This window comes from Tauraco erythrolophus, chromosome 6 (assembly GCF_009769465.1).
Source record: "Tauraco erythrolophus isolate bTauEry1 chromosome 6, bTauEry1.pri, whole genome shotgun sequence".
Classification (NCBI taxonomy): domain Eukaryota; kingdom Metazoa; phylum Chordata; class Aves; order Musophagiformes; family Musophagidae; genus Tauraco; species Tauraco erythrolophus.
In genome coordinates, this window is record NC_141470.1 from 39,352,672 (window position 1) to 39,369,661 (window position 16,990).

The window sequence follows — 16,990 nt, forward strand, 5'->3', positions numbered from 1 at the left end:
GGTACACACTGTAACATTAAAGGACAGGATCCCCAAAGTTACACTGAGAAGAGCTTTATGTAGCTTCTTTAAATTATGTCACATGGGACTCTGATTATATATGTTCTATATTCAGAGAAGATTCTGTTCTTCATTTAGTTTCTATTGCTCATGAGTTACAAAAGGTCCATGCTGCAGATCTGATTCACATATCTTGTTATGGTATTGACTGTTTAAGAGTAATACATTCTCCCTTAAGTGCTCTGACTGGAATCTTCTGTGCATACATGTTCAGATGATCTTCACTTCCCAGTATCTTTTCTTAACTGTCTGCTTGAACTTTCCTCTGCTCTCATCTTTCCTTCATTTCTCTTGTGGCTACTTCTGTTTCCTATTGTCTGTCTTGCCATTTATAACTCTTTGTTTATGCGGAGATTGCTATTGCAGTGAGGGTTTTTAAAAACGGCTTAGACAAGCATCCCTCTGGAATAGCATATAAATATTTGATCTTTTCTTTGAAGAGGGTGATGCACTAAAGGACCTCTTATTGGCCTTTCCAGTTCTGTAGTTTTGTGATTCAAAATCCTTTATAGATTACTAGCTGTCATAGGCTGAAAATAAAAAAAAATACGAGATCATAAAACAAGGAATTCGGACTGTAACATATCTACATGCATTAATGCATGATAAGTTTTCTTGGGGCAAGAATTCACCACTGCTCAGGTTGGATAAAGTTTATTTGTATTCTGTTTCTGTATTTTTGGAAAACTATCATTAGAAAGACTTTAATGAAAAACAGATATTATAGGGGGATAGGTAGTATGCTGCAAAGCCTTCAGTCGTGTTTAGGCAACTGTTAGGTTATTACCAGTTGGTTTTGCTGAACAAAAAAAAGGATGCCTGTGCTCTCTTTCTACACACATTTAAAATATTCTGTCTTTAATAACTATATTATTTTTATCCTGCAGCTAATGTGGCTTCAGAGGGATTGAAACTGAAGGATATTATTTTGGTTCATCTGTATATGAAGAGCATGAAAGATTTCAATGTTATAAATTCAGTTTATGTGACAGAATTTGATTTGTGTCCACCAGCAAGGTAAGATTAGACTACTGCTATAGTATATTTATGATACAGTGTAATTTACTGAGTTATTGTTACCATATTTATGAAGCTTTTGTCCAAATGTTTGTGCCTCACAGTCTTAGAAGTAGACTTTTCCTGCCTTTTGGAGTAATCACATCAGGGCTTCTCAGCTGAAAAACACTAGGATTGGAAATTCTTGCCTTAATATATACCATAAGTTTTATAAATGCCCACCCTATGTGCCCTTACAGAAGAATAATACGTTTTTTGCAAGTCTCAGTTCTTCTCTGTGACTTGATTGAACTGACAGGTCTTTTGTGTTGGTGAGATTTTGCTTTTCTTGTTTGTTTGCCTCCCTTGACGTGCTCGCAATGCTCCTCTGAATGCAGCCCAGGATATCATCAGCCCTCTTTGCCACAAAGGCACATTGCTGGCTCATGTTCAACTTGGTGTCCATCAGGAACCTCCAAGTCCTTTTCTGCAACGCTGCTTTCCAGCCAGTAGGCCCCCAGAATATACCAGAGCATGGGTTTGGTCCTCCCCAGGTGCAGGACTTTCAACTTCTCCTTGTTGAGCTTCAGGACATTCCTGTGTGCCTGTTTCTCCAGCCTGTTGAGGACCATCTGGATGGCAACACCAATCTCTGGTCTATCGACCATTCCTCCCAGTTTGGTATCATCTGCAAACTTGCCAAGAGTACATTCTGCCCCATCATCCAGATTGCTAATGAAGATGTTGAACAGAATTGGACCCAATGTTGGCTCCTGCAGTACACCACTAGTTACTGGCCACCTGCAACACTTTGTGCCACTAATCTCCACTCTCTGAGCCTGGCTTATCAGCCATTTTTCAGTCCACTTCTCTGTCTACTCATCTAGCCCATACATCAACAACTTCTCTATGAGGATGTTGTGGGAGATAGTGTCAGAAGCCTTACGGAAGCCTTACTATCAATGATTATTAAGTCTTTCTAAAAGGGATGAGGTGTGGAACCTTCCAGGTCCTTATGACAAATCTTATTCACTTTGTTCTGTTTATTTTGATAAATAGAAAAGCAAAATGGTTAGCTGAGAAGGTGCCTAAGATGCACGTCATTTGATTCTGGGAGATACTTCAAGACAGTACCAATATAGTTACTCTGTTCTTCCCCTGCTTGTATGCCCTTGACTGTGGTTGAAGGTGAATACTGGACTAGATGGATCTTTGGCTTGATCCAATATGATTGTTCTTCATGTCTTGTGTTGCTGTCAGATAATGATTGTTAGGGGGTAGTTTAGCTGCACTTATATATTCAGTAAGAATGCAAGTATGAAAAGAAATTATTTCAGAATTCTGAATACATTGGTGCTAACACTTTCATTCGTAGATCCCCAAATTATTGCTTTTCAATATCTGTTGCATAGAATCTTCAACATTGCACCCAAGTTCATCTCTGACATAATGAAACATCCTGATGGTCCATAGGTATTCAGTATGTGATTCCTGTGTTATTTGGGTGTGGTTTTTGTTTTTTTTTTTTCCATTGAAATTGAATAACAAACACCTAGCCAATGAAATTTTTGTTCTGCTTTTTTAAAATTTGTGTACTAAAACTGATTTCCATTTGTAAATTCTTTACTACCTTTGTCAAAAGGGCTTATTACAGTAATTCATGTTCTTAAGCATTTGAGATAATATGCTCAGTCTGCAGAACTGCTATAGATTGAAAAATTCAACTTGGATCATAGGTTAATACAGGATGAAGGGAACCTCTGGAGATCATCTAGTCCAATCCCCTGCTCAAACCAGGGTCAGCTATGAGGTCAGACTTCATGTCTTGTTCTTATTTTTAAAACCAACTGTTTAGGAATTTTCTGATGTAATATACTATATTTTATGCTCTTATTGCAGAATACGAAGTGTAGCATAGGCCTGTGAATTTTAAGTATGACATGACAAATAGTTAAAAGACATTGTTAAGATAATATGTATCATGATAGATTCACATTCTCCTACACTATCTGAGTGTCAAAGGAGACTAAAAGAGAGCAAGAAGAGGCTTCTTTGAGATGCTGATTGTAGGCCAGGATTACTAAGTCACAGAGGAATGGGGTGTTGGTTGTGTGTGTTTTAAGAGAGCTGTAAACTACACAAAAGTGAATCTCCACTTCTATATATCTTAAGTTCTGTTTATGACACTTACCCCTCTCCTGATTTGGCTTCTTTCATTTCTCATGCTGCTGCATGTTTTAAGCCTCTACATTTGCATAGTCAGACACGTAGTCTTCCATCACTTGAAATAACAGGTAGAAAGATCAGGAAGTTGCAGGAAAATGGCTTTTTATAACTATTTTTATTGAACAAACAGATTTATGTTGCATTTTGTCCAGAAGAGAAATTATACAACAGTTTGCATGGCTGCATCATTGCATTATGCACAGAGACCTGGTTGTGGGAGTTCTCACAAGCAATGTGCTGGAAGCACTGATTCAAGGGTGTGGATCTGCACTAAATTTGCAAAATTGTCTTGAAAATTTACCAGCCCAAGCAGAAAATCCATTCATCCATGCCTATGATGATGGTAATGAGGAAAAAATACTGTATTTGCATGTGGGAGGAGGGTAGAAAAATAGTTTTCTTGGAAGAAATAAGCAAGATTAGAAGAATTTTTAAGGTTATGTTACATGATATGTAAAGAGAATAAGTAATTTTTTGTTGGATTTCTGCTGGGAGGTAAATGGCTTTTTTATGCATGGACTGCAAATATAATTGTTTTTCAGGCTTTGAAATGTTGATTTCCCCTATCAGCACCGTCCCCCTGCCCTGCTCCACACACACACTTTTTCACTGGTCACATGCAACAGATCTTCTGTCTGTCTGTCCATCCGGGCACTCAGTCTTCCTTGGAGCAAGCAAAAGTGAACTTTTTTAATGAATACTTAAGTAGGTTTTCAGTCGTGTCTTAAGTGTATGTCTGTCATGCAACTTGAAGTATAACAGAAAAATATGCTCAGTAGAGCATGATAAAAGCTATAAAGGAACAATAAGCTTCTGCTTCTTAGAAACAGGAACCTTTAGTCCAACCATTGGGAGGAGATTCAGTGACAAATGCATGGAGGTAGGAATATGACAATGATACACTGGGTCTGAAGGCTGCTTAGCATAACTTATCTGGCATTTCCAGAGTTGTGTGGTCAAGGTTTTTTTAATAAAAGAACTCATGTGTTCTTAATAAAGTGATACACATCATACAAATAACCAGTGGAAATGAACCATTGGCTATGATGGTAGTTTCTCCTTGGTAGTGGAAATTACCTTGCTGGAAGTCTGAAGCTGATCGTTATTTGGAGAGGAGGTAACAGTGTAAATGCTAGCAGGTTATTGCCATACTGTAGCTTTGGTTTATGTTCCTGACAAAATTTCATAACATATTAGCCAAAAGAAAAACCCATGGAAAACAAATGCTGAAAGTTGGTGCAAGCAAACTCTCTGTTTGAAAAAAATAATTGTCTTGTGTTTTCAGAGTATGTGTGGAAACCTTGTTACCTGATGGAGTACTGTTTTGCATTGACTGCCTTGCACATAAGTATGACGTTGCAATGGATGATGTGTCACATGATGAAAAACTGGTCATGCATGTACAGAGCATTTCCCACTGGGCACCTGCCAGCATAGGACCTTACAGTCAGTCCATCAAGGTAGGGAATCTGTGTTACTTCACGTGAACTATATGTCAGTTTACTGAAACAAATACGGTTATAGAGTCTCCTTCTCTCCCATCTGAATGTGCTAAAGGAAGTGTGTAAAAAAACCATGAAAAATTAGCATTTTGAATTATTATTTCTAAAACTTACGGACAAAACAAAATGTTAACCTGCATCAGTTTTTCATTTAAACTTTCATAAAACAGATTAAATTATTCTTTCTAGAGAATCTCAAGAACAGCTTACTTTTGTTGTATATTATAATTAGACCAAATAATTGTGTCACGTATACATTTTTATAATCTGCCTAGAATTATAAACAGAATTTAGGAACTCCAAAGATATTTGAAATTTGTTTCTTTAAAGCGAGCAAGCTCAAAACTTAAATCCTAAAATGCTGTTTTAATGAAATCCCTATTGAGGCTCTTGATACTGCTTAACCATTTGAAAGTACAGCAAGGTTGAAGAACTGTTCTTTTTTTCAAATTAATAACAAACTGAATTGAATATTATATACTATTTAAAAGCATGTGAAGGAGGCAGTAAAGTTTCATGGAAAAGATGACCTAAACTTGAGTAAAAAACTTTTTTCCTTATATGGTATCTCTTACCCAGCTCGTACTGTTCTGACAATTGATGAGGTGTCTTACCTTTTCCGTTGAAAAAAAGGTGCATATTCCTTTCTTACCAGTACTCCTCCTGTGTAATATGAATACAGTCATATACAATGTCAATTTTATGTATGTCAATACATTGTCCAGTCCAAATTGCTGTGTTGTGCAAACTGATTTAAGCGAGATGTTTTGGCATCTGTTTAAATTTCCTGAAGCTTCTTTGAATCTGCAAACCTACCAAGTATAATGGCCATGGAATTGTGCTTTGTTTTGTCTTTGTACTGTTTTACAGAAAATTTCAGGAATAATATTTTGCTTCAGAAGCTTATGTAGAATTTACTTCTTTTGCAGGAGGAAAAGTTGGTAGATAAATACTATATTAATCTTGTGGTTAAAGCAGGGTGGGTTTTTATCGTCTATGCATATCTGTTTTTCTTGAGAAAGCAGAAAGTTGGTTTATCAAACTTTTTTCCATTCCGTCTTACACATTGACAGTCATAATTGTGTCACGTCATGCATAGTCCTGCAAAGATAAAAGTTAATAAACTTTGCCCCTTTGTATTTGAAGATACTTCTCTGATATATCATTGCAACTAATCTGTATTACTGTCCTGGAGCTGGCATAGAGTAAATTCAGAAAAAAGCATGAACTGAAAATTGCTTTAGTAACCCAATGAACAGTCCCATGCTGCAAACAGAGAATAAGCAGGCACTGCCAGTCTCTTGGATCTCCTGGTGGTATGGGACAGTCAGCATAGCCACAGAAAGGCTCGTTTCTCTTCAAATACAGTGTAACTGGTAACATTGGTCAGCAATTAAAACATTAAGGAAAACTTTCCACTGGTTTTTGTTTGTTTGTTTTCCTCAAGGGAATGTTTTAGTCTAGCAACGTTATTATCCCTTAAGGTGGAAAAGTATTTTTACTTTTAAAATCCAATGACTACAGAAGTAAAGAAACAGTAATCAAAAGCTGCACCTCTGCTGCAGGATGACTCATTTGCTATCCTTTATAGCTAAGTTCTGTTTCTAATCCACAGACACCTGTATGGGTGTCGTGGGTTATGTTGAACCGCCCCACACACAGCCGGTCACTCCCCCTCCCCCACCCCCAGGAATGAGGGAGAGAATTAAAGGATAAACGTGAAACCCGTGGGTTGAGATAAGAGTGATTTAATACAGATGATTTAATACAATGTAGGTGCTCACCACCCCTCGTATGCGAAGCCCGTCTCCTCCCGAAAACTGCAAATCCCGGACGAACGCGAGGCCCCGAAATAGAGAGGGGCAGAGAGGGAGAGATAGTACTCCGAGAGTGGGAGTACTGGGAGAGAGAGAGAAGAAAGGAAAAAAAAAGAAAAGCAATAGAGCGAAAAAAAACACAGCAAGCGCAAAAGAGCAAAAGCGGCAAAAGCGCAAAAGCCAAAGCGCAAAAGCCCTTCTTCCCATCTGACCCTCGCTTTTATACTGGGCATGACGCTGCATGATATGGAATACTAATTGGCCAGTTTGGCCCTCAGTCTTAAGTTCCACACAAATCACAAGGGGAATCGTGTCCCCCTTGTCCCATCTATGCTCCCCCCTTATCCCGCCGTGCTTCTGCACTCCGGCACACTGAAAAGTCCTTGGCAGCTTGTTATCAGTGTTCTTCTCAGAGTGAGCCTCTGAGTAAAACCAAAACATGGAGCTTTTCTAGCTGTTAAAAAAAACAAACCCCTCTGTCCCAGCTAAAACTAGGACAGTATCCACCCCTTATTCCATACCATGCACGTCATGCTCAAACCTTACATATATACTATTCCCTTAGCCATGGGTCATCCCTCCTAAATGTGTCTTCATCTGTTGTAGTAGTCTCTCAGGGCAGGAAAGATGACGTGGAATTCACTCAGTCGGTAGAACGGATGACATGTAGTCTTTGTTGCGTGTGGCGCCTGGAGCTCGTAGTTGGTGTATCCAGCCGCTGTCTGCAGGTTGAAGATGTTGATCTCAAGGAAGTTGCTGGGTGTTTGGAATCGGTTCTGATTCTGACGAAGTTCATTCTTCATTAACCTGGATGATTCTTAATATAATGACATTAGTACAATGTGCACACAATTCAATTCATTTTATCATCTATTTTCACCCAACATCAAATCCCCTTGAGGTACACATTGGACTTCCCCGTCCTTTTGCATCACCCACCAAGTGCACCCAGGTCCCTGAGCAAAAGCAATCCCACGAATGGGTTTACCTTTACCCGAGGCAGGAATAACCCAAACTGTCTTCCCGAGTATATTTCTCATGTGTACTACAGGGACTTTATCTCCTTCTACAGTACGTAGAAGTTCTGATTGCGCAGGACCAGCTCGATTTGCAGAGCCTCTAGTGTTGACTAACCAGGTGGCTTTTGCTAAATGCGTATCCCAATGTTTGAAGGTTCCACCACCCATTGCTTTCAGTGTGGTTTTTAGCAATCCATTATATCGTTCAATCTTCCCAGAAGCTGGTGCATGATAGGGGATGTGATATACCCACTCAATGCCATGCTCTTTGGCCCAGGTGTCTATAAGATTGTTACGGAAATGAGTCCCGTTGTCCGACTCAATTCTTTCTGGGGTGCCATGTCGCCACAAGACTTGCTTTTCAAGGCCCAAGATCGTGTTCCGGGCGGTGGCATGGGGCACAGCATAGGTTTCCAGCCATCCAGTGGTCGCTTCCACCATTGTAAGCACGTAACGCTTGCCACTGCGAGTTTGTGGAAGTGTGATATAGTCAATTTGCCAAGCCTCTCCATATTGATATTTCAACCAACGCCCTCCATACCAAAGAGGTTTTAACCGCTTGGCTTGCTTGATTGCAGCACACGTTTCACATTCATGGATCACCTCTGCAATAGTGTCCATAGTTAGGTCCACCCCTCGATCGCGAGCCCATTTGTATGTGGCGTCCCTTCCTTGGTGGCCTGAGGCATCATGGGCCCAACGAGCTAGAAATTTTTCACCTTTATGTTGCCAGTCCAGATCCACTTGAGCCACTTTAATCTTGGCGGCCTGATCCACCTGTTGATTGTTTTCATGTTCTTCTGTGGCCCGACTCTTGGGTACATGGGCATCTACATGTCGTACTTTCACAATCAGCTTCTCTACTCGAGCAGCAATGTCTTTCCACAACGGGGCAGCCCAGATGGGTTTACCTCTGCGTTGCCAGCTGCTCTGCTTCCATTGCCGTAGCCATCCCCACAGGGCATTCGCTACCATCCAAGAGTCGGTATAGAGATAGAGCATTGGCCACTTTTCTCGTTCCGCGATGTCTAAAGCCAGTTGGATGGCTTTCACCTCTGCGAACTGGCTTGATTCACCTTCTCCTTCGGTAGCTTCTGCGACCCGTCGAGTAGGACTCCATACAGCAGCTTTCCATTTTCGATGTTTTCCTACAAGGCGACAGGATCCGTCCGTAAACAGAGCATATTTCTTCTCGTTGTCTGATAGTTCATTATAAGGTGGAGCCTCCTCAGCACGTGTCACCTCCTCCTCCTCTGGTGACATCCCAAAGTCTTTACCTTCAGCCCAGTTAGTGATCACTTCCAAAATTCCTGGGCGATTGAGGTTTCCTATCCGAGCTCTTTGTGTGATCAGTGCGATCCACTTGCTCCATGTGGCATCAGTTGCGTGGTGTGTAGACGGGACGCTCCCTTTGAACATCCAGCCGAGCACTGGCAATCGGGGTGCCAGGAGCAACTGTGCTTCCGTACCAATCACTTCAGAAGCAGCTCGGACTCCTTCATATGCTGCTAGTATCTCTTTTTCAGTTGGAGTATAGTTGGCTTCGGATCCTTTGTATCCTCGACTCCAAAACCCAAGAGGTCGACCTCGCGTCTCCCCTGGCGCTTTTTGCCAGAGACTCCAGGTGGGACCATTCTCCCCGGCTGCAGTGTAGAGCACATTTTTGACATCTTGTCCTGTCCGGACTGGTCCCAGGGCTACCGCATGGACTATTTCTTGTTTAATTTGTTCAAAGGCTTGTTTTTGCTCTGGGCCCCATTCAAAATTATTCCTCTTTCGGGTTATTTGGTAGAGGGGTTTTACAATCTGGCTGTAGTCAGGAATATGCATTCGCCAGAAACCCACAATGCCTAAGAAAGCTTGTGCTTCCTTTTTGTTGGTTGGTGGGGACATAGCTGTTATTTTATTAATCACGTCCATCGGAATCTGACGACGCCCATCTTGCCATTTTATTCCCAAAAACTGAATCTCCTGGGCAGGTCCCTTGACTTTACTCTGTTTTATGGCAAAGCCTGCTTTCAGAAGGATTTGGATTATCTTTTCACCTTTCTCAAAAACTTCTTCTGCTGTGTTGCCCCATACAATGATGTCATCAATGTATTGCAGATGTTCTGGGGCATCACCCTGTTCCAGCGTGGTCTGGATCAGTCCATGGCAAATAGTGGGGCTGTGTTTCCACCCCTGGGGCAGTCGATTCCAGGTATACTGGATGCCCCTCCAAGTGAAAGCAAACTGTGGCCTGCATTCCGGTGCCAAAGGAATTGAGAAAAACGCATTAGCGATATCAATTGTAGCGTACCACCTGGCTGCCTTTGACTCCAGTTCATACTGAAGTTCCAGCATATCTGGCACGGCAGCACTCAATGGTGGTGTAACTTCATTCAAGCCACGATAGTCTACCGTCAGCCTCCACTCGCCATTGGACTTACGCACAGGCCATATAGGGCTGTTAAAAGGGGAGCGGGTCTTTGTGATGACTCCTTGACTCTCCAGTTGACGAATCAACTTATGGATAGGAATTAGAGAGTCTCGGTTGGTACGATATTGCCGTCGGTGCACTGTTGTATTAGCAATTGGCACCTGTTGTTCTTCGACCCTCAGTAACCCCACAGCAGAAGGGTCCGTTGAAAGACCAGGCAAAGTAGACAACTGCCTGCCTTCTTCTGTCTCTACTGCAGCTATGCCAAAAGCCCACCGATACCCTTTTGGGTCTTTGAAATACCCTCTCTTAAGATAATCTATGCCAAGGATGCACGGTGCTTCTGGGCCAGTTATAATAGGGTGTTTTTGCCACCACTCTCCAGTTAGACTCACTTCAGCCTCTAACACAGTCAGTTGTTGAGACCCCCCTGTCACTCCAGAAATACAGATGGATTCTGTCCCTCTAAAGTTCGACGGTATCAAGGTGCATTGGGCACCAGTATCCACTAAAGCCTTATACTTTCTGGGGCATGATGTGCCAGGCCACCGAATCCACACAGTCCAGTAAACTCGATTATCCCTCTCCTCCACCTGGCTGGAGGCAGGGCCCCTCTAATGCCTGTTATCATATTCATCAGAGGAGTCAGCAGGATTGGAGTCAGGGTGGCTAGGAGGATCAGCCCTCCCATTTTGACTAGTGGACTGCTCACTGTAGACTGGGGCAACCACTGTCCTGGAGGAATTGGAGAAAGTTCTATTCCTGTTGGTTCTTCCTCCCAACTGGCGTACTCTGGCCTCTAAAGCGGAGGTGGGTTTTCCATCCCACCTTCTCATGTCTTCTCCATGATCACGGAGGTAGAACCACAGCTCACCCCGTGATCTGTACCGTCTCTCTTGTCTCTCTCGAGGAGGGTAACGCCTGGTTCTGACAGCTGAAATTCTAGAACGTTCAGGTGGTGGGAAATCTACTTTTTCTCTTAATTCTCGGACCTCTTCAGACAGCTTTTCCACAGCCGCAACACAGGTTCGTATAGAAGTGTCATCATCATATCGTCGGAGGTAGGTGACCAGATTACCTACGGATAGTGGTGCTTCATCGTCCCCGAAGTCCATTATTGCCAATGAGGTGGAATATGCGGCTGGCGCACTCCGTATAATCTTCTGCCACATTGGTCGTGTGCACCGGACGTCATCTGGATCTTCGAGTCTTGGTCCGCTTCTCGAGTCAAGATAAATCAACTCTCGCACAGCCAGTTCTCTCAGATACTGAATAGCTTTTTCTATGTTGGTCCACTTGCTTACATTACATGGCACCTCGTCCTTGTAGGGGTACCTTTCCTTTATGGCTGCCAGGAGTCGTCTCCAGAGGCTGCGGACTTGTGTCTGCCTTCCAATTGCTTTATCAATGCCTCCATCCATGGCAAGGGCTCCCAGCTGCCTAGCTTCACTACCATCTAACTCCAGACTATTGGCTCCCATGTCCCAGCATCTGAGCAACCAAGAGACAATGGGCTCACCTTTAAGGCGGCCATAATCTTTTCGAATATCTCGCAGCTCGCTCATTTTTAGAGATCTGGTGGTTATCCTCTCATCTATGATGTCACTCCTCCTCCATTGAGATTTCCTCTGGGGCGAAACAGAACGCTCCCGCTTCATTTCTCGTGATGGCCCTGGTCGCTCTTCATCATCATCATCATCCTCTCCTCTGCGTTCTGACTTTCGCAGACATTTCCTTGGTTACTCTTCCTCCAATCGTTGTGATGGCCCCGGTTGTTCTTCTTTGTCTGGTTGCTTTGATGGTCCTGGTTGCTCTTCCTCATTTGGTTGTTGTGATGGCCCTGATTCCTCTTCTTCGTCGTCTAACTTTTGTATACATTTTCTTTTCCTTACGGGGGCAACTGATAACGTTGTAGTCTGAGTAGCTATAGTGCTTGTCATGGGAGTTGAGATGGCAAGCACAATAACCCGAGAAATAAATTGATATACACCCCTAAATGGCCGATTGATTTTGAATATATAGATAATTAAACATATATTCAGGAGACCTTGCAGGACAATCAAACCGGTTAAATTATTCCAATGATGTTCGGCATTATCAAAATCAACGTAAGCTTTTGTGAATGAAAAGTCACCGGTATAATTGGCGATGATATCCGCCAGGTGACGCTCAAAATTAATAAACGAGTTCCACATCACCATCCCCCTCTGCACCGCCGAATACAAAGACTGAGCCGGTCCCAGCACCGATGATCTTATCAGAGTTACACCGTACAGTATAGCAAAACCCTTAATTACCGATAACATACTTTTCATGCCGGTCCAACACCCAGAGCCAGAAAACCGCATAAACATTCCGCCTAACATCATATAGGGTAGATAAGACAATAAATTATGAATGTCCGGTAACATGTACGCAAGCATAACAAACAGCATTCCGGCCAGCCACATCGTTATCTCAACCCCTTCGTGCCCCACGTTGGGCGCCAATTAAGACTGTCGTGGGTTATGTTGAACCGCCCCACACACAGCCGGTCACTCCCCCTCCCCCACCCCCAGGAATGAGGGAGAGAATTAAAGGATAAACGTGAAACCCGTGGGTTGAGATAAGAGTGATTTAATACAGATGATTTAATACAATGTAGGTGCTCACCACCCCTCGTATGCGAAGCCCGTCTCCTCCCGAAAACTGCAAATCCCGGACGAACGCGAGGCCCCGAAATAGAGAGGGGCAGAGAGGGAGAGATAGTACTCCGAGAGTGGGAGTACTGGGAGAGAGAGAGAAGAAAGGAAAAAAAAAAGAAAAGCAATAGAGCGAAAAAAAACACAGCAAGCGCAAAAGAGCAAAAGCGGCAAAAGCGCAAAAGCCAAAGCGCAAAAGCCCTTCTTCCCATCTGACCCTCGCTTTTATACTGGGCATGACGCTGCATGATATGGAATACTAATTGGCCAGTTTGGCCCTCAGTCTTAAGTTCCACACAAATCACAAGGGGAATCGTGTCCCCCTTGTCCCATCTATGCTCCCCCCTTATCCCGCCGTGCTTCTGCACTCCGGCACACTGAAAAGTCCTTGGCAGCTTGTTATCAGTGTTCTTCTCAGAGTGAGCCTCTGAGTAAAACCAAAACATGGAGCTTTTCTAGCTGTTAAAAAAAACCAAACCCCTCTGTCCCAGCTAAAACTAGGACAATGGGGAGTTGGTAATACACATACCAGCAAAAATTTTAATTTTCCTCTGCCAGCTTTTTCCTTACTACTACCAATTTATTTCATCTGATTATCAATATTTAAGGTTATCCTGGTTTTATCTTGCTAAGAATCTTTGAGGGGTTTGTAACATATTTCTGTTCTCCAGAGCTCGATCCAGTAAATGTCAAAAGAATATTCTTTATTTCAGTAACTATTTTATATTTAAATAATTTTTTTCTTTCTAAAATAACATAGAAAAGATACAGACACTATAAAACCTTTTCATAAAAATATATCAGAGGCATGTATAAGTGCATAAACAACACTAGAAATTTATTAGTGGAAGATACGGATCTTGTATCTTCTTAAATGTGAATTTTCCAAAATTAAAAGCTGCTTTAGGTGGGTTTTCAGAACTTCCTTGGACTGCGTATGGGCAGGTATTAAGCTCTTCAGGTCGTCAGTGGAAGTAAAGCCCCTCAGTATATTTTAGGAATATGACATATTTTCCAGAACAAATACGGAAGTAAAAAAGGTGGGTTTTTTAATCTTTATAGTCAACAGAAATGATTTGAAATTATAAGAATTTTATGATGATGAAATGTTGATCAGTTTTGTCTGTTTGAGGAACAAAAAAAAAGCTTAATGATCTTTAACCACTAAATGGTTATTACTCTTACGTGTATCTGTAGTTTTTTTGTCATTTGCTTGACAACAATTGGACAATTAAATTGTTGTCTTTTCAGTCCAATGTGAAGTTTTGTGGACATTGAGGAATCTTCATGTATTTTAGCACAGTGGTTTTGCTCAATTCAGAATAGGTGAAGGACTGTAATATTCAGGGTATCGCAAGTTGGAGTTGATGTACACTGGCGTGAAAGAGCAGAGCTGGCAGCGGGAAGGTTGGAGGTAGTTTATGCAAACTATGAAATTCACACTTCAGGCTCAACAAGTCACTCAGCCAAGCATCAGTTTAATTCTGTAGGGACCTTGTAGGATCCTGTCAACAGTGCCATGAGGACAAAAAGTAAAAGTTCTACCATGAGAATGTCCTGACCTCAGTCTGATAGATACCAAACAAGAGTGGCAGAATGAAATTGGGATTTTCAAAGTATTTACAGCAAAATCAAACTGTCGCGGACTGCCTGTACCTTCTCACAGTAGATCACAACCAAACAGTTGTTGTGACCACGACCTATCTCACAATCAGAAGGCTCTTCTAATCTCCAACAGAGAGCTCCAACTCTCCAGGGGCTCCTACCACTCCAAACTCCAGGAGGGAAATGCCCCACTCCCTCTTGGGAGTGCCCCACCTTTAAACCTCCCATAGGTCACGTGGTCTCCAGCTGACCACCGTGACTCACAGCACCTGTCTCAACAAGGCACAGGTGCTTCCCATGTAGCAGCCAGGAAACTTCCCCGACATCAAACATTCTTCCTCTTTTGGGATTAACATTCGTAAAAACAACTTCAGTATTTCTACTTATAAGAAGTAGACATATGATACAATATGACTGACTTTTTTATAAGTAAGAAAAACTTGGGATCATTTAATGTACTTTTCTCAGTCCGCTTGTTTTGTTGGTGAAGAAACCTCTGCCAGTCCTAATGTCTATGTCAGCAAGTGGAATGTAAGCTACCTCAGAGTTATAGTAAAGGCAATACTGCTGATGTCAGTAAGGTACAAGTGTTCTGATTATGCCCTTCTAATAGCAGTACCACAGACTACCTAGGCTATTCAATCTGGGAATATGTGATGACACATGGTTTGCCTTCCTCCAGATCTTTGTTCCACAGTAGGCACCAGCCCAGTTTGTGCTGGTCATTGGTAGTAGCTCAGTATTTTTACTGAAGGTCCTTCATGTTTTTGCTTCTCGCTGTTGTTTATCAGATTATTATTTAGTTGTCATGTTTTAATTTTGTTTTACCAGTGGATTACAGGAATTGTCAAGACTAAACAGTAATTGGTAGCTTGTATGGAAACGGCTTGCTTGCCATCTTTCCAAAAGCTAACAGCACAGTTGTACATAAGGGAGTTAAACATAAAGATGAACAAAGCAAAGCAATGTTGAGGGGTGAGAAATTTATACCGAGAGGTTATTCATGAGTATTTCTTTTGTGAGAACATTCTTTGAGCATTTATGAACTGTGACCATAGATCATAAAAAAAAATAAATAATAATTAAAAAAAAACCCCACATTGCAGCTGAGACACTAACCACAAATACTTATCTAAGAATGCATGGAAATTTGACAGTGTTTGTACCAGATGTTCTTCTGGTATGTTAATGTAATTTAAAAGTCTATTTGCACTTACAGTTTGCTTTGGCAAAGTTTCTTAATGTTTTTCTATCTGGAAATGAACAAATAAACTGCCACAATAGAATTTATCATACTTTCATATTCTACAATAGTTTTTGATGGTGACAATGTATTTTATACATATAACAACATATATGCATCTATGACTTGATTTTGTCTGTTGAAGCTTTTAGCTTTTCCTTGTGACCTCAGTTCTTTCCCTCTGACAGCTGCCAAATCCTAGTTTCAGCCATCCTTCAGGCATCTTTTTCTCAGTTTTCTCCTCTACGCTGTCTGAACTGAATAGCACAAACATAAAAAACAAGAGAGTGTTCTTACTCTCTAATTCCAATGTCTGGATCCCTATAACTTGGTCAAAGCTGGGCTCTTTTTTTACTCAAGTTACAATGAATTATTTTCTCCTTTCATTTTTCTGATCATCAAGGCATGATAAATTAGTAGGTAAGTACAGTGGGAAAAATAGTGGTAATAAAGAGTCTTGCATCAGGTTTAAGACAGTGATACTTGCAGTGGTTCTAACGTTTCCTTGCTAAGAAGACTTCGTTCCTTCTCTTGTAGTGAAACTGAAAATGGTCTCATAAATCTTAGTGCACAATTTGTAGCAGATGGCTTTAAAAGGAGAAGATGGTGTTGGAAATAGCCTTTTCTGTTATGTACACCAGGAAATACTATCTGGCTGCTTAAACTATCTGACTGGTTGCAGTTTTCCAAAAGCATGCTTAGCTGTTTTTAAACAAAATGCATATTTTAAGGAATCCATGCATTTGGGTATGCGTGAATTATCCATGTAAGAAGATCAACTGAAGAAGGATGAAGATAGAAAGATGTCAGAAAATTCCTAGTAGTGATTCAGGGATTGAAAAAAAATCATGTTATGATTCTTAAAGATATAGTTAACCCTTTAAAATACTTCTTTTTTCACATACATATAGCTGATAAGTCGTTTGTTTGCTGCCTTTACCATCATTTCCTTTTGTGATTCAACAACAGTATATTATATTATACCAGACATAATAATATGGGGGTAGGATACCTGGAGCTTCCTGTGGGTGGAAAAAAAAAAAAAGTGGTAGTGAATAGCTCAAAGTCTAAATAGAGTTCCTCTAGAATTGATACTTGGGATGATACTGTTAACAATCTTAATCAACAACTTGGGCAATGGGATTGAATCAATGCCTAGTAGGATTGTGGATGACAGTAATTTGGATATTGGTTGATTTGTTGGAGGGCAGGGCTGCCATTCAGAGATACCTAGACAAGCAACTGATAGAAGGAGCCTCGTGAAATTGAACAGAAATAAAGGAAAAGTACTGCAGCTAGGACCAAATAGTCCCATGCACCAGTGTAGGATGGGGACTGACTACCTAGGTAGTAGATCTGCAAAGAAGTAGCTAGAAGCCCTCATTGTCAGCAATCTAAATATAAATTGGAAGTTCACCATTG

General features: G+C 41.4%; 1 protein-coding gene across 1 annotated transcript in view; it reads left to right on the top strand.

Moving 5' to 3' along the window:
- Nucleotides 1-16,990, top strand: part of DPH6 (diphthamine biosynthesis 6) — a 222,895-nt gene that overhangs the window by 93,035 nt on the left and 112,870 nt on the right. The window contains 2 exon segments of the mRNA XM_086613920.1: nucleotides 948-1,077; nucleotides 4,568-4,742. Of these exon segments, the coding sequence (XP_086470046.1) occupies nucleotides 948-1,077; nucleotides 4,568-4,742 (305 nt within the window).